This window comes from Salvelinus fontinalis, chromosome 15 (genome assembly GCF_029448725.1).
Source record: "Salvelinus fontinalis isolate EN_2023a chromosome 15, ASM2944872v1, whole genome shotgun sequence".
Lineage (NCBI taxonomy): Eukaryota > Metazoa > Chordata > Actinopteri > Salmoniformes > Salmonidae > Salvelinus > Salvelinus fontinalis.
Window position 1 is genome coordinate 32,565,566 of NC_074679.1, and position 19,068 is coordinate 32,584,633.

The 19,068-nt window shown below is 42.5% G+C and overlaps 1 protein-coding gene across 5 annotated transcripts in view; it reads right to left on the reverse strand.

Moving 5' to 3' along the window:
* Positions 1-19,068, reverse strand: part of LOC129811830 (bone morphogenetic protein 4-like) — a 33,307-nt gene that overhangs the window by 4,023 nt on the left and 10,216 nt on the right. For 3 of the 5 annotated variants that reach the window (XM_055863479.1, XM_055863477.1, XM_055863480.1), the window contains 2 exons: positions 7,222-7,344; positions 6,136-6,500 (listed from right to left, as the gene is read on the reverse strand). In XM_055863479.1, coding sequence (XP_055719454.1) covers positions 6,136-6,493 — 358 coding nt within the window. In that variant the 5' untranslated portion in view covers positions 6,494-6,500; positions 7,222-7,344. Of the gene's footprint in view, positions 1-6,135; positions 6,501-7,221; positions 7,362-12,076; positions 12,425-19,068 lie in introns of those variants that run through there. The other 2 variants (XM_055863478.1, XM_055863476.1) reach the window with 2 other exon arrangements.

Below are 19,068 nucleotides of genomic sequence, written 5' to 3' on the forward strand. Positions count from 1 at the left end.
TCTCTGAGCCATTTGCTGAAACATGCATTACTTAAAGGGTGGTGATTAACGTACAGCAGCTACAGTATAAACATAGTAGAGGGTAGCTATTCCATGCACAGTCTGCAGATTTCTGGCAAGATCACCATTGTTGGGGAAGGAATGTTGTGTCTACTATTTTTCTGCTCAATCTGGCCCTGTTATTTCACACCGAGGCCTTAATCTTACCCAGGTGGTTCGCATTATTAAAACCTGCTGTGTTTTTTGATTGGCTCTGCAGTTTGTTAACTGGGGACATTTATCATTTTCATCATGAATAATCATTACGGATTCCCACAGACAATCCTTTGGTGGTGGGGCAGCTAAAACTAAGTGGAGGCCTGAAAAACACCGTTTTTTTTTACCATAGTTTGAATTCCTGCAGGATTTCATGGGTAATTGCATCTTTAACCTCAAGAGGTGTCTTTGCATTTTTCCCTGTACAGTTTCAACCAACGTGACACTAACATGTCTCGCTTTTCACAAAGTTTTCCTTCCATAGCTCTGTCATTGCAAACTTGAACTTGGTGCCTTGACTAAGTACAGTTGAAGTCGGAAGTTTACATACACTTAGGTTGGAGTCATTAAAACTCGTTTTCAACCACTCCACAAATTTCTTGCTAGAAAACTGTAGTTTTGGCAAGTCGGTTAGGTCATCTACTTTGTGGATGACACAAGTCATTTTTCCAACAATTGTTTACAAACAGATTATTTCACTTTTAATTCACTGTATCACAATTCCAGTGGGTCAGAAGTTTACATACACTAAGTTCACTGTGCCTTTAAACAGCTTGGAAAATTCGGGAAAATGGTGTCATGGCTTTAGAAGCTTCTGATAGGCTAATTGACATCATTTGAGTCAATTGGAGGTGTACCTGTGCATGTATTTCAAGGCCTACCTTCAAACTCAGTGCCTCTTTGTGCTTGACATCATGGGAAAATCAAAAGAAAATCAGTAGACCTCCACAAGTCTGGTTCATCCTTAGGAACAATTTCCAAACGCCCGAAGGTACCATGTTCATCTGTACAAACAATAGTACGCAAGTATAAACACCATGGGACCACGCAGCCGTCATACCGCTCAGGAAGGATATGCATTCTGTCTCCTAGAGATGAACGTACTTTGGTACAAAAAGTGCAAATCAATCCCAGAACAGCAAAGGACCTTGTGAAGATGCTGGAGGAAACGGGTGCAAAAGTATCTATATCCACAGTAAAACAAGTCATATATCGACATAACATGAAAGGCCGCTAAGCAAGGAAGAAGCCACTGCTCCAAAACCACAATAAAAAAGCCAGACTATGGTTTGCATCTGCACATGGGGACAAAGATGGTACTTTTTGGAGAAATGCCCTATGGTCTGATGAAACAAAAATAGAACTGTTTGGCCATAATGACCTTCGTTATGTTTGGAGGAAAAAGGGGGAGGCTTGAAAGTCAAAGAACACCATCCCAACTGTGAAGCACGGGGGTGGCAGCATCATGTTGTGGGGTGCTTTGCTGCAGGAGGGACTGGTGCATTTCACAAAATAGATGGCATCATGAGGGAGGAAAATGATGTGGATATATTGAAGCAACATCTCAAGACATCAGTCAGGAAGTTAAAGCTTGGTCGCAAATGGGTCTTCCAAATGGACAATGACTCCAAGCATACTTCCAAAGTTGTGACAAAATGGCTTAAGGACAACAAAGTCAAGGTATTAGAGTGGCCACCACAAAGCCCTGACCTCAATCCCATAGAAAATTTGTGGGCAGACCTGAAAAAGCGTGTGCGAGCAAGGAGGCCTACAAACCTGACTCAGTTGCACCAGCTCTGTCAGGAGGAATGGGCCAAAATTCATCCAGCTTATTGTGGGAAGCTACCCGAAACATTTGACCCAAGTTAAACAATTTAAAGGCAATGCTACCAAATACGAATTGTGTGTATGTAAACTTCTGACACACTGGGAATGTGATGAAAGAAATAAAATATTAAATAAATCATTCTTTCTACTCTTATTCTAACATTTCACATTATTAAAATAAAGTGGTGATCCGAACTGACCTAATACAGGGAATTTTTAAGAGGATTAAATGTCAGGAATTGTGAAAAACTGAGTTTAAATGTATTTGGCTAAGGTGTATGTAAACTTCCGACTTCAACTGTGTCTTATTACCTTGTAGTGATCCTAAAAAATTGACTAAATTGAAGCGGTATATAATGGAATTTAAAATAAACAACTTAGTTTGATCTTATTTATCCCGCTCAAAAAAAGTCTCCAAGCATGTTATTAACATAGTTTGACAGCGGGAAACAAAACACCCGAAGAGAGCAGTAGAAACAGATCTTCAAGATCACACACACACACACACACACACACACACACATTGCATCATAGACAGGCGGCTGAGCCTCCTTGTGCCTGAGTGGCCTTGGTGCTGTGCTGTGCCGTGTTAGACAGTCTGTTAGACGGGCCCCATTAAGGCTGACTAATCCCTACTCCCCTGAGGGCAGACATGTTCTTCTTCAGCCCTTCAGCTCTGCCTGCTCGTCCATCCACTACACTAGACTACTGTCACACCGTGTTTGATCTCTGGATTACAAAAGACAAATATCTGATTTAGAGCACATACTTTATCCACATATATTATGGGAAGGTCCTTGGTGCACATAAATAGCCTACATGTTTACCTCTCTTGCCCTCAGTTTTACATGAGGCCTGTTTTAAAACTGTTCTTTCTGACTGGGCTATCCCTATTACACTTACATCTTGTATAGTTGTCAGTATACACTTAGCATCCATGCTAACGCATCTCTCTTACACAAACTGTGGATAACCAAGGAGCGTAAACATTTCAATGTTGTGAACGTTTAAATGTTAAAATGTTTAAACGAAATTAGGATCTTTAACTTTAAGAACATTTCAATCACAGTGCAGCTGGCTCACCTGCACTTTCTCTTCGCTAATGATGCAAAAATGTGTTCAATTTCCGGTCTGTTGTGTGTAGAATATCCTAGCCTATTCATTGATGATAGGCCTTGCTTTACTAAAGTTGCAAGCCAAGAAATGTCAAAATATAGCATTTCACTGCGAGATATACAGTTGAAGTCAGAAGTTTATATACACTTAGGTTGGAGTCATTAAAATGTGTTTTCAACCACTCCACAAATTTCTTGTTAACAAACTGTATTTTTGGCAAGTCGGTTAGGACATCTACTTTGTGCTTGACACAAGTAAGTTTTCCAACAATTGTTTACAGACAGATTATTTCACTTCTAATTCACTGTATCACAATTCCAGTGGGTCAGAAGTTTACATACACTAAGTTGACTGTGCCATTAAACAGCTTCGAAAATTATAGAAAATTATGTTGTGGCTTTAAAAGCTTCTGTTAGGCTAATTGACATAATTTGAGTCAATTGGAGGTGTACCTGTGGATGTATTTCAAGGCCTACCTTCAAACTCAGTGCCTCTTTGCTTGACATCATGGGAAAATCAGCCAAGACCTGAGAAAAAAAATTGTGGACCTCCACAAGTCTGATTCATCCTTGGGAGCAATTTCCAAATGCCTGAAGGTACCACGTTCATCTTTACAAACAATAGTACGCAAGTATAAACACCATGCGACCACGCAGCTGTCATACCGCTCAGGAAGGAGATGCGTTCTGTCTCCTGGAGATGAACGTACTTTGGTGCGAAAAGTGCAAATCAATCCCAGAACAACAGCAAAGGACCGTGTGAAGATGCTGGAGAAAACACGCAGAAATGTATCTATATCCACAGTAAAACGAGTCCTATAGCGACAGCTCAGCAAGGAAGAAGCCACTGCTCCAAAACCGCCATAAAAAAGCCAGACTACGGTTTGCAACTGCACATGGGGACAAAGATCGTACTTTTTGGAGAAATGTCCTCTGGTCTGATGAAACAAAAATAGAACTGTTTGGACATAATGACCATTGTTATGTTTGGAGGAAAAAGGGGGAGGCTTGCAAGCCGAAGAACATCATCCCAACAGTGAAGCACAGGGGTGGCAGCATCATGTTGTGGGGGTTGTGTCTTCCAAATGGACAATGACCCCAAGCATACGTCCAAAGTTGTGGCAAAATGGCTTAAGGACAACAAAGTCAAGGTTTTGGAGTGGCCATCACTCTGAACTCAATCCTATAGAAAATGTGTGGGCAGAACTGAAAAACTCAGTTACACCAGCTCTGTCAGGAGGAATGGGCCAAAATTCACCCAACTTATTGTAGGAAGCTTGTGGAAGGCTACCCGAAAGGTTAAACCCAAGTTAAACAATTTAAACGCTATCAAATACTAATTGACTGTATGTAAACTTCTGACCCAATGGGAATGTGATGAAAGAAATAAAAGCTGAAATAAATCATTCTTTCTACTCTTATTCTGACATTTCACATTCTTAAAATAAAGTGGGGATCCTAACTGATCTAAGACAGGGAATCTTTACTCTGATTAAATGTCAGGAATTGTGAAAAACTGAGTATAAATGTATTTGGCTAAGGTGAATGCAAACTTCCGACTTCAACTGTAGCTTTTGATTGGTGATAGATAGGCCTAGTGCACGGTTCTGACTCTGTCTGCCTGGTGGTCGACCTGCCTATACTTTGCCCCTCACCTCTTTCTGTCTCTTGCTAGCTAGCTATGAAAAATGTGAGTGTTTGTGTTCTTGGAAGTACGGAAACAAATCAGTCTCCCCCGTTCCAAAAATACTGGAGTCGATTACTAGCAGAATATGTTTTTTCTTTCTACTAAATGTCTTGGTAAGTCACGGTATTTCATCAACTTTAAAGTACTTTTTTAGGAGAGAGTGGTCAGCCTGCAGGCAGCTCAAGATTATTTGATTGACAGTTCCGGTCGCTTAGTGAAGCGGCATTCCTTTACAGACAAGTGGCGCTTCAAAACTCTCCAGAGAGGATCTCCAGAGAGGATTTTGTGTCTGCATTTAAAAAGCAGTAGTGTACCCTTACAGAGAAACAAACATGCTGTAGTCGATGCACTTTCAAGGGTATATAGTTGTGGTAGATATAACCATTATTCTGTGTGGTGAATTGAGGTGGAATTTTATGATTTTTTTCTTATAGTTTTAACGATAAGTTAGAGTTTGCACTCCAGCTCTCCAGAGTTCTCCAGTCTGACTGCTCTGCTCCCAGTGCCCACATTGTTGGCAGGAGGGACTTTATTTAGAAGGCTGCAGAGTTGCATTAAAGATAATTGCATGTGGAGGAAGGTCCCTCTGAAAGGGCCCTAGCTCCATCTTAACTGGTGGAGACATGAGAGAGAGGCACACTACTGCTGGTCAAAGGCTTTTTTTAAGCCCTTGTGCTGGGTGGGGTGAGAAGTGTAACTCAATAATATGAAGGTATGCTTTTCCTTGAGCTGCTAACCAAACACACGGCTGGCTTTGTCGGCCAGCAGATTCTCTCAGGAGTAGGGGAACTTGTCTGACTGAATTCTTGCCCCCTCTTTGGCCACCATTTTGTGACCACATCCTTAGATTTCATAATTTATGTTGAAGGTGGGAGGGGATGTCTTACATTTATGTTTAAGTGGTGTAGAAAATGTAGGATTTTCCCATTATTTCTTTCGTTGAGAGATGGGGATTCTTTGCTTACGGGTCCACACCCAGGCTAATAAAATACGTTCTGGGAGATTCGTGTTGCTGCCATTACTACTGGAATGTTATTGAATGGGGATGGATTGTTGGTGTCCAGAAAATAAAAATGGTTCAAGATTATTTTTTAGGGAAGGCGGTGCTTCACTCCAAAACATTTGCGGTTTCAGGTGCTGGTTGGCCAATTACCTTGACTTACAGTAGATTTTCTATACCGAGCTCTGTACATGGGTTCTATAATGGGGCATACGTTATAGACATGCACTGTAACTGTACACTCTGTGAAATATGCACCTTTCCCATACTTATCAGAGGTTTTATCACCACTGGATATCCACATGTACTCAAAATCCATGCATATCTCTCTTTCTGATCAATATATTGATTAGGTTTGGGGCATAGGCCTGGGCCCAGAGGATAAGGCATGAAGGTATTGCGCAACAGTTATTTCCAATGTGGTCCTCTGTACAGACAGACAGACATTTACCCACTCACTCTCTCTTTACCTTCGTGGTGGAAGCCCCTCACGGTGTTGGCGCGACTAGCTGACCTCTCGGGGTACTCAAAGGCGGCATCATGGGCACCGGCCTCCTCGGCCTCACCCGACTGCAGTCGGTAGAGGTCCAGTAGGTAGCGTGGCACGGTGGCAGAGCGGCTGGGCCGCGGTCGCCTCTGCAGCCCAAACATGTGCAGCAGCGTGGCCTCAAAGTCCCGCAGCAGTTCATGGCTCTGACCAGCCGTCCGACTCTGCAGGCCCGGGGCTTTCTTCTTCCCTTCCTCAGGTATCAGACTAGCATGGTTGCTCTCTCCCAGCAGGACTTGGCATAATAAAATGACCATCAGCATTCGATTACCAGGAATCATGATGTCTCTGAGAAGGCAAAGACAGAGTAAAAATAAACAAGTGGTTGGTAGAGGGAGGGAGTTTAAAAGAGGACATGGAGTGTGTGAGAGAGAGGGAATAGAAAGAAAGAGAGACTGTTATAAAGTGACATTCAACATTTGTCTACCCTTCCTAAATCTCCTTCTTTTTCTAACATAACCTCCACCCCGTAGGACCCTTCACTAATGTTCTCACTGTAAATGTCCTCTAATTGGTTATAATTGTCCTGTCTGGCTTGTTTACAGTAAAATGGCCTCCGATCAGATATCTTCCCTATACAGTTTATCTCTTGCGACATCCTCCAAGAGTTAACAGCTGGTTTAAAAACACAGCTTTTTGAATGGAATCTGGGGGCCATTCTTTTTACTCTCTCTCTCTCTCTCTCTCTCCCTCTTACACTATGATTAGACACATAGGAGAAACAGCCCTAGGGTCAAAGCAAAGTCTTAACTCGTTAAGTAGCCGAGTCCCTCATAAGTCTGACCCAACCAAGGAGTCAATCAAAGGACCATGTGCCGCACATTCCACCAACATTTTCTCTGTAAAAGTGAGATTAGACGCTTTTCCTTTTCACTAGTGCCATCGAGTTATTTAATATTAAAATATGACCAACCTCAAATCAATGTTCTGAGAAAAAGAAAGGGAGAAATGCAGAAAGCTGCGGCAATGGTGTCACATGGCATGAATTGAATAAGCGTGGTCCACTTACCGACAGAAAATAAAGCATGGGAAAACAGTCCATGTTTGTTGGGAGCCAGCAATGGACGCGTTCCTCAAGGAAATGTTACGTGGTGCTGGGGGGCTGCTTGAGAGCGTTGGAGTGACCCTGTTCCTGAAATTCACAGAAGAGAAAAGGGACATTGTAATCATTGTAGTCTAGCCAGCGTAAAGGAAAGTACTTCTGGCTTTGACTTAACATGTTTGTGTGTATGTATGTGTGCGTGTGTGTGTGTGTTTAAGGATTTTCACACAGACACATGGGGTAAAAGGTTACGCTAATGTTCTCTTTTCTGTAACTGGCAAGTCGGAGCGGGGAAACCGACTAAGAGCACTTCCCAGAAGGCTGATGCCTTTTCAGACACCACACATTAAATAGGACAGAAAATGAAACAGCAAAAACATTTCATGTAACAATATGATTTTGAAATGTTCTACTCCATAATCTTCAGACTTTAGCAGACATATTTTTAAAGAGATCAAGCCACAACACCCATCTACACTTCATAAGCAATTTGTCTATCAATTGAAAAACAATATTGTCTTGGTTTTTTTTTTAGGTAGTAGGACCAAGTCATTGTTGAGAGCATACATTTACATAAATGTATTTATTTATTTATTTACCGTTATTTTACCAGGTAAGTTGACTGAGAACACGTTCTCATTTGCAGCAACGACCTGGGGAATAGTTACAGGGGAGAGGAGGGGGATGAATGAGCCAATTGTAAACTGGGGATTATTAGGTGACCATGATGGTTTGAGGGCCAGATTGGGAATTTCTATGCAGAACAGACAGACAGGCAGACAGAGTAGATGGACCTCCCTCCTTGTCCTCCCTCCTCATTAAGGCCAGCTATCAGATGGTTCATGATAGCTCTGTATTGATTAGTAGTGAATTAATCTGCATCCCAATGGCCTCAACAAAGGAGGCCAAAACCGCTTTTTCAAGAAACTTAAAGAGCAACCCCCCCGACCTGTGTGAGCACCCATCAAAAAGAGACCCCCCTCGGTCCTCCCACCCTCCTTCCCTCAGTTGTCCTGAGATATGTGGAGCCGCTGATGACAGGCCTGCTGCTCTGCTCTTTGACCAGACCGGCATCAATAGGCCCAAGGCCAACCACTATGGACTCAGACAAGTACTAATGCTTTTCTATATGCTGTCCTCCTGTCCTGCCTGCTATAGTGTAAGTTAGACATACTGTATGTACTTACACACTATCTTTATCTTTAGTGCCTTGAAGAAGATCACTGCATTTGTATACTGTAGTCTCAAACCTGTGTGATATGAGTCTGTTGCACCTGGCGGTTTGTTTTCCAACCTGATCAAAAGCATTACTTGCTGCGTGAATGTTTTTATGTACCGGTATGTACATGTATTTTTACGCTGCACAAGAGTAGCCCTTCGGGGATGATAAAGATCTATTGAATTGAATAGAACCTTGTTTTTCCAGACCAGCCAGACTTCACACGAATTTGCCACTGCAGTATATTAACAACAAGAATCGTGTTATCCAATACAATTCACTCCAGATTGTCACGGCGAGGCAGTTCTAGTACTGAGACAATTCTCTCCAATCCCTCTATACACAGTGTTCTGTCCTGTAGATGGTTTACGCCCATTCTGTGGATCTATGACATCACAACAAGAGGGACTTGGCCCTAATGAATCTCTTGCTTAAACACACATGACTGAATCACACTAATAAAATGAACGAGTGTTTGTAAAATAGGGCCTGGGAAAACAACAGTACCACAGAGCAGACACTTCAACTCAATGGGTGAGAGCGACTCTGGGAGCATTTCGTCATCAGTTTGGAGCCCATTACACTGGAACTGGACCAAGCGTTACAACAGCAAAGATGCACATTAACAATAACATTATGTCCACACTCACTGTGTGTGTCTGGGTTCATATCTCAGTGTTTATCTTTTTCCGTCCATGGCTCACTGTACATGTAATCAAGGAAATATTTTAACTTTTTTTGTAACAAAATTAGACATTGACCTTTGTGTGACCTTGTATTCTTGGTCGTGACACAAGGTCCTGTGTTGTGCGAGTGCTGACTGGTGTGTGTGTCTGCCAGTCCGTGAGAACCATGGCGAAGAACATTTCAACCAGTAGGGTTCTGAAAATGATCAGCTCTATTACCCATGGGGTGGAGGGATAACGTGTGTGTGCATCTCTGACAACAAACGCTCATTGTGCCGAGAGGGCCTCTGCCATGATTACAGCGATTCAGACCGCTAAAAACAAAACAGTGACTACAGAACTTCTTACAGAGCCACTTATTAAGTCGATGTATTCCCCAAGTATGTTGACGACCTACGGCAGGTAGCCTAGCAGTTAAAGGCTTTGGACCAGTAACTGAAAGGTTGCTGGTTCCAATTCCTGAGCCGACTAAGTGAAACATCTGTTGATGTGCCCTTGAGCAAGACACTTAACCCTAATTGCGCATGTAAGTCGCTCTGGGCAAGAGCGCCTGCTAAATGAATCAAATGTGAATTCAAATGACTGTGCCAGCTGATCTAAAGAGCATATAGGGATGTAACCAGCAATGATACAATGATGCTCATCACATTTCTTCCTATTTCTGCTCTTATATTGTAATAACCACTGTATAAGAGGGTGTCTAAAAGGATAAATAACAATATGATTGAACACTTTTATTGTGTTGGGTTATTCAGCTCATCAGCTGTGAGGCAGGCCTAAAGTAGCGGAGCGGAACCGTTTGGAAGAAAGCGTAAAATTCCAAGTCTGAGTTTTGAACCGAACAAGAGACAGCACCATATTTTGCAATGAATGTATTGTAGCCCAGGGTGCAATTAGGCCTGGGCAGTTTGCTTCCTCTGGTCTGGCATAGTCCTTCTCCCTAGGCCTTTATTTGACTCCTCTCCCCTCTTCTCTCTCTCCCAGAGATAATGTGATCAGACTATGCACATGGCCCTTTAGATGTGTTTCCTGAGGAATTTGACAGGGATGGGGGGGGGGGATTAATTTCACAGAAGCATTCATATCCCATGTTTCGTTTTTGTACAGTGGATTTTTTAAAATTCATTTTAAAAAGCATGGTACACTCGATGGGTAGGCATATACTTGGTTGAAAGTAAAGCATGATAGCTCTACTCATTTCTGACAATAAGTAGTGTACAAGAACAGCAGCAACATGGTTTTGAAGACAGTTCTAAGACAACAAATGGATGTTTCCAGTTATGTCTCCAATCACAGTCAATAATTATCCGTTGATCTATTATCTGTCAAATTAGTATTTTATATTTTAACATTCTTATCAGTTCATTAAACGTTATTTTGTGTTTTTCCCCATTGAAGTTATAATAAAAGTGAATGGCCATATCTTTAGGGCCAAGCAACAGTTTGATGTGACAGCAAAGTTATTGAAGCTTGTGCCAAGGCAGGTTCATAGTTCATCGTTGAATGATAAATCTATAACCGCTAATGATCACATTTTTTATTCATCCCTTTTTCCCCTTTGTTGTTTGTCATTCTTCTTTCTACGCTATAGGCCTAAGCATCGGTCTGTTTGTACTTAGCAAAGAGGCCAACTTCTCAAAATGAAGAACAGATACGTTTACTCCTACTGTCAGCTCCATGCCCAAATCCTCTCTTAGAATTACTTGTTGTAAGCTGTGGAATTCTGGTGGAGTCATTAGTCATCAATTCATTAATTCAAACAAATGAGTAATGTAATGACTGAAAAATGTGGAATAGGCTAGTGTAAGTGGATGCAGATTGAGCAGTGCGAAGGTAGGCTACGTGCGTCGAAGAGGCCAGCTTGAGTCTGTAGCCCTGTAAATATTTACGGTAAACCTACTGTCCCTCATTGAATTAATGAGATTTTCTACAAAAACGTCTAAATTCGATAGGCTACATAGACTTTGATGAATTTGTGTGTGTAAGCCATGTGTTTGTAGTAGCGGTGTAGATAAACAATGGTCCTACATTGCTTCGTTATTTCTTCTTATAACACGTTTCCATTACGTTTTAAATCCAGGCATTTGTTCTTAAATAACCATTGGGTATCGAAATGATCATAATATTTTTTACATTTTAAATAAGTTTTGGCATTTGAGAAATCAAAAATAGCCTAATTGAACTGAGGAGCGTAGCTAAATTTACGCATGGAAGACCAGTGTCTCTTTGTCCAGGGGTGTCTAATCAATGAAAGTAGGCTTCGACTATAGGCCTACATATGGACTCAGTGCAAAATCTGACAAATCAGTAACAACCTGGAGATAAATGTTTTGATGAAAACATGCGGGTAGCCATTCCAACGGTTACCAAATAGGAAATACGCGCACAATACTGTTCGTGCAGGTGTCTAACCCAGAGCCAATTTGTCAACAACCACAAAAAATAACATCATAATCTATTTGTGCAAGTTACAACAGTTAAAACCCCCAAAAGTAAGTAAGTATTCGCATTCTTTAACAGAAAAGTACCTCATTAGTTGTTTTCTGTTAAACACTTTCTGGCACCATTGTCCTAGCGTGCGTCAGGGTATACCTTAATCAATGTATTTCACTTCGGATCAAAGTATTTTCATGAAGTAACTTAAGTAATCCGATTAAATGCAATGGGATACATGTAATGTTCAGTATCACGAACATGATACTTTGTTGATAGGCTAACATTCGCAATTCTGCTATTTCAATCATTTAAATGGCTTTAAATTTGTTTTTATATGTAGCCCGTCTGAGCCTTCTGCAATTTTGTAGCCTAATCCTGTACGGTACTTGGATAGAGTTGACCGTAATGTTCTAGGATATATTGTTATGTCAATTTAATCGCATTCGAACATGCTACAGATACGAAGTTGAGCGGGGCTTACCATCAGTAGGGGTACAAGTAGTATCCTCGAGAAAAGTAAATATGACAAAAGAAAGTGTGAGCTCTCCACACGCAATGGAAGTCCAGGTGTAAAGCATGTACTGCAAACGCCGAATTAATTTATGGAGAGGTACCGTGGTGCTTTCGGATCATTAATTCCTTAACGACCACTCTAAAAAAACAAGAGGCGAGACGATGGCCGGAGACCGAAGCGGTAGAGCGAAGCGGTTAGAAGTATGAAGCAGCGTATGTTTGCTGCGGGGTTCCTATCTCCAGAAGTTCATGAGGGCGGAACACTGCGAGGACAGGCGTACTCTCCAACTGATCATACATCTATTGCCCCTTGCCGTTTTTATGTGTCCGCCCTATTTAGCCTTCATGCCTCCTCCTACCCCCTCCACCCCCACCCCCATTCCGCTGTTTCAAACACCTAAGATAAACCCCCTCCCCTCTCTCTCGAAGAGAAACACATTGTGCGCAATTTGTTTCAGACTATAATAATGAGTTGAAACTTTCTAATATTATTATTTAAATTGCATTTCGACCTGTAATTTGTCTGAAATATGTAATACTACCCTGTAACTAATTATTCAGATACATTTTTAATGCCAAACTTTTTAGTGCGTTCTGTTTTAAAAGCATGAGCGCGTTATTGTGTTTTGACTGCATCTGGTTAACACACCACCTCACATAGCCTAAATTGGCCATTCAATATGTATTGTTTGACTGATGTGCGCGGAGCTGCATGAATACACTTCAACTCCACATTAGACCCATCATGTAGCTAATAACGGCATCATTGCGTGTCCATTACGCCTTTCTCTTTCCTCCTCAATAGCAATGTCTTTCATTGCCAATGGATAAACTATCTGTTCCCTTTCCTCAGCTTATCTGTTTACTTTGTCCCTATGGAAACGATAATCTGGGGTTCAAGGAAGCTTTCAGCTTTTCTTTTTCACAGGTCTTCTAAAATGGTTTTGAAATAGGCTACATTATAGGACTACCATGTGGAGTGACAAAATGTGCATGCCATGGACAGTGGACTAGGAAGTGTCTTGCTACATTTTCACCTGAATATGCACCTGAATATTCCTTTCAACTTCTTCTTCTGAAATATTCCACATATTAAGAAACCCTCAGACTAAACGAATGAAAGCTTGTAAGATGATGGTGTGACAATAAAAACATGATGTAGGCTCCCTCACATGAAAAACTCCATGGTTGAAAAATCCTAGTTGACTGGGTAATTGTTAAACAAGCGTTGCTGCTACACCTTACCCCACAGCCCCTTCAGTAACAGTTAAGTCTTTAAGACACATATTTTTAAGACTGCAGGGCAGAGAAATTGGCAATAATTCATCTTAAAGCCTTAAATCTGCTCTGGATCTCTCTGGTTCTCTGGCCGGGGTCACGTAAGCGTCCTGAGAAATGTACTCCTAGTGAGGGGATTAGGCTGAGATTGAACAGTGGTCTAAACAGGATACGCTGGCGAGAGAACCTAATGCAAATGGCCGCCGTTGTTTCTCACGCTGTATTTACTTTAGTTTCCCCTGTAGTCATACATTAGTCGACCAAGTGGTTTCTGTTGGCGTGCCGTTGACTTTTGCCCAGTTATTACATATTGCCTTGTATGCATCCAGTGTCTTGTGGCTTTGTATGTAAAGTTTATTGCACTGTTAGATAATGAATGTCTTGCCTCAGACATAAATCTCCATGCGAAGTGGTTATGCACATCTGCAGCTAATCGGTGCAGTAAGCTGTGTTTTTGGGACATACTCAGAGGGCTGTGAGATTCACTCAAGATACTCTTTGAAGAGGTAGGGTTTCAGACGTTTTCGGAAGATGGGCAGGGACTCTGCTGTCCTAGCTTCAGGGGGAAGCTGGTTCCACCATTGCCAGGACAGAGAAGAGTTTTGACTGGGCTGAACGGGAGCTGACCCCTGTAGAGGTGGGACGGCCAAGAGATCAGAGGTGGCAGAAGGAGTGCTTGGGTTGGGGTGTAGGGTTTGAGCATAGCCTGAAATTAGGGAGGAGCAGTTCCCCTTGCTGCTCCGTAGGCAAGCACCATGGTCTTGTATTGGATGCGAGCTTCGACTAGAAGCCAGTGTAGTGTGCAGAAGAGCGGGATGACATGGTAGAACTTGGGAAGGTTGAACACCAGGCGGGCTGCGGTGTTCTGGATAAGTTGCAGGTGTTTGATGGCACAAGCAGGGAGCCCAGCCAACAGAGAGTTGCAGTAGTCCAGACAGGAGAGGAGAAGTGCCTGGATTAGGACCTGAGCGGCTTCGTGTGTGACGAAGGGTCGTAATTTACAGATGTTGTAGAGCAGTGGTCACCAACCTTTTCTAAGTCAAGATCACTTTGAGTCCAAAAGCATGCCGAGATCTACTGCTTAGATTTCTTTTTTAAACATGACTTAAAAAACATAATCCTATGCAACATTAATCTATTAAAAATAGTTCTGTGGCAATGAGGTCTGTTCAGTAGGCTAGATGCCAATACATTATCACTGCATATTGGCTATGCTTGAATTGCCCTGCCAATGTTGTTCTTTTCAGACCATTTAGAAATTGTCAGCCAATTCATGTTGAAATTATATTTCAAATGTAGATATATGATCGCAGTAGTAATAGATCATTTGTTGTATTACTTGTGAGGCACAGTTTAAAGTAATGATTTGCTTTTGATTTGATTTTACTGGACTGATGGCCTGCATCTGATGGTCAGTCTGAGGGGAGGGAGGGAGGGAGAGAGCAGCAGTGAAGCTGCCTCTCACCCGACTCACCGACCGTCCACTCTCTCTCCCTCCGCTGAGAGAAGGGGACACAGTCTTCCAGTTGATGACAAAACTCAAGTCACACTGCATTATTTCTGCCACATGCGCCAATTCATGTTGTTACTCTTATGACCAGAGAAAGGGAAATATTCCTTGCTGTTAAAAAAGACAAGCTGCCAATATTAACAACTCAAGTTTATCGAAATACTTTGCTATACTCATTCATTGTAGCTGCAGTGCTGGTTGTACCGTGAGTGGAAGTAGGGAGAACACACATTTTATGGCTTATTAAAGTGTTGATAGTGCTGAATAGCAACTTAAACATGACCTTATTTATAAAAATAGCAGCTCTTTGCTGTACTGATTGAGTCTCTCTCTGGTCATGGTTTTAAAAGTTTAGAAATTTCACAGTATCTGTAAAGGTCAATGTCGTTCTCCTCCTCAGACGAGGAGGAGCATGGATCGGACCAAGATGCGGAGTAGGAGGTATTCATGATTTTAATGGCAAACCAACAAACACTACAAATAAACAAAACAACAAACGTGACTAACCTGCAACAGTCCTGTGTGGCCCAAACGCTAACACAGGAAACAAACACCAGTGAAACCCTGGCTGCCTTAGTATGACTCTCAATCAGAGACAAACGATACACACCTGTCTCTAATTGAGAATCATACCAGGCCGAACACAAAACCCCACATAGAAATAGAGAATAATTGAGAATCATACCAGACCAATAAAGACATATAAAACAAGAGAAAACAGGTCAGGAACGTGACAGTATCAACTTTGCTGTTTGCTCAAGGATTCTTTTTACAGCCAATGGCTCGAGGAAACTGCACAGACACAGTGATCTGAGCTATCTGATTGGACAGAGGTAGGTCTATAGGTGCACTTGATTTGCTCTCTGGGCCTGCCGGGTATGCAGAGTTCTACCTTCAGGCACATGAAATGGTTCAAAATGGGAACACTTTTCCTTCCCGGCTCTAGGGCTGCTGAATCAAGTGCACCTACCGCCAACAGCTAAAAAATAATAATAAAAAAATAGTAACGCAAGACTTTATCATTATTGTTTTTTACAGGAATGTTTGGTGATCGACTACAAATGCTTTGGAGATTGACCAGTCGATTGCAATCGACCGGTTGGTGACCACTGTTGTAGAGCATGAACCTGCAGGAGCTAGTTACTGCTTTGATGTTTGAAGAGAATGACAGGGTGTTGTCCAGGGTCACGCCAAGGTTCTTTGAACTCTGGGAGGGGGACACCATGGAGTTGTCATCTGTGATGGAGAGGTCTTGGACCGGGCAGGCCTTCCCCAGCAGGAAGAGCAGCTCCGTGAATTATTTGTGAATGATTTCCTCCTTATGCACTGGCTCTTCCAGAACATTTGACCTGTTTGGGATCAATCCTATCTCCGAAACCTTTCAGCTTGACGAGTCAATCAAGTGTATCACACAATAACACAAACTGATGAAATGCAGACAAGCATGCTTGGAGAGAGGAACCAAAAGAAAATAAAGTAACCCCATTCCTTCAGTTGGCAGGGAGAGTGGAGACAAGTGGAGGGACTAGATGTTCTGGGTCCACAGGGGCCTTCAGATGACCATAGGGATCCTCAATCCTCCCACTCTGGAGGGATAAGAGCTTTGCTGGGGTGGGATTTCCCCACAGTGCAGGCCTGATGGGGCTGAGGGCACCTGGCTGTGGGTCTTTATTGGAGGTCCACTCCCAGGCATTGACTGGGCTTAGCCCCACTGAGCCCCATTAGATCCCTCTGAGATTACCAACCCTAGGTGGTTCAGCCCTACAGGCACTGGCTGAACCATCACCCATCGCACAGTCAGGGAGGGGACTGCAGTCAATTTACTCCCCCGAACTGATGTGGAAAATACCCCATTAGCCATACTTTGTACTTTTTGTTCTTTATAAAGATTGTTCATGCTTGTTTTTAATTTTCGCTTATTGCAGTAGCATTCCTCTTTTTATGTGAGCATGCTGAGCTGAGTCATCAGGTGGCATCTGCTATTGGGCAATTGAAAAGGTCAACAGTCCTGTGCCGGTGCTTTTGGTGAGAGAGTGGATGATTTCACCTCCACGGCTATGAGTCTCTAAATCCCGCTTGGAGCCACTCACCTGTGAACGCCAGCCCATAATCAACAGAAGCTCAAAGGTAACCTGGGAGTGCAGACCCCTGGCCCCGTGTCATAACACACCTTAGTTTTCTCTTTCTTTTTTTCAGACGCTTAGTGAAGTATTCACTAGTGCAGACACGTGCCACGGCAATTGATCAAACATAGCTTTCACTATAGGTCCCAGGCTTCTCGCTGGAACATTCTTCAACCCAGCCATCTCCTATTTCTGGGTAATGGTCTGTGCTACAGCGCGTTTGGCCAGTAATCCCTTAACTCAACCCATGGATCTCAAAGCCAGTAAGTGGCGGGAGGGGTTAAAGGGAGGGAAAGAGGGTGGTGGTGAGGAGTTGAGGAGGGATTGCACAAACTATTTTAATCCCTATAATGGAATTGGCATGTAAACTCATGAACGTAGAAGTAAACACAAAGAAAATGAAGAGGGATGGATGTTGGATTGGTTAGAACAAAGAAAGGTCACTGCCTCTTCCGGCCTGTCTGCTTCAGCTGAAAAACACTGTTTAATAAACACCATCAGTTTGCTTTTACACGGAATGTTGAAGTTTTAAGTCACGGTTAAATGTTTTAACCACGTGAATGTAAATTTGAAGTTATAGTTTTAGCAAGAAAGCCTTATTTTGATAAACATTTTTCCATCGTCGAGCTAACGTGGAAAATGTTTTCCCCTTGAGGTCACTTGCACTGAATAGAATTTGGAATTTTGAAATCCTAAAGGTTTTGATGACATGCAAGTCAAAAGAAAGTAAAATGAAATGTTTTGTCAGAAATCGAACAGATGCTTCAGCTTGTATTGTTAAAAAACTCATTTTGAGTATTGTAAGTGTTTACCGAAATACCCCAAAATATCTTATAGCCCCTGTCACACCCTATGTTCAACAGTCAAACTCGGGTACAACAGGCTCCATTAGAGAAAGCATCAGTGACACTTCAGTCCTGTGTTTGTGACTGAGCTTGGGTCAGTAGATGATTGGAATCGTTTGCCACTCTTTTGCCAAGTGAGTGATAGGTCTTTAATGTCCCTCCATCTCCTGTTGTTGCTGGTTCAAAGCTCCTCCATGCAGATGTTATCAAAGGCAACCGCTCAAGTGAGTGGCAGTCCTAGCCTTTTTTTAGGCCGGTCTCTCAGTGCAGAGGGATGAGACACTCTTGCCACAACACTGTCCAGACCCTGGCTGAGTGGGGCAACGCCTGATGCCAGAGCTCTAGTGAGCTTTGGAGACTTTCTCAATGGATTAAAAAGCTTTTTTATCAGGGCCTTGGATTGGCGCTTAGAGATACTCCTTTAATCAGAGAGGGGAATGGAAATGGCCTAGACTTGGGGTCCTAAGAGCCAGAGCTAAGCCAGGAGGGAGTAGAATAAGCAGCCCAGTGAGTCCTACTGTTCTGTGATAAAGAGCCATGGTGTTATTGTCCACTGTTGAGTAGAATAGACTGGGATAGAGGGGAGTAAAAGTAGAATGGAGTAGCTAGCATAGCTTAGAACACAGATTGCCTTGTCTATCATGTGACCACGGCCCTACACGGTGCAGGATCTCTGGAGTATCCTAGTCAGTCAACCAATCAACTTACTTAAAGGGTCTCATAGTCAACCAATCACATTTCTGAAGAGAAGTAACTCAGCACAAAAAGCTGTTCATACATCCAGTAGCATTGACTCGCTAACAAAAGCTAAGCAGAGTTCCATTCCAAAGGCAAAGTTTTCCTAATCGAATTACCAGAGGGTCACAGACCATCAAAAGTAAACATGGCACTTGACTTTTGACCTGGAGCGCCAGCAGAACAGCAATGGCAGCAGGTAGGACGTCTTAAGTAACTGAACTTCAGTGAGTTCCAGGAACTACGGTATTGATATACTCTACACTACATCTCTGTTATAGTTTAAGCACTGGCTGTGGAAAAGTGTATAATCACTTTTCCACAGAAATAGACTGTGGACCTACCCCATGGACCTTTCAGCAACTCAAATTGGTTGAGTAAGATATTACATGAAAGCTAGTCAGTTCATACTCCCTCTTTCTCTTTCTGTTCCGTCTCCCTCTTTTTCTTGTTCTCTGCATATTCATTT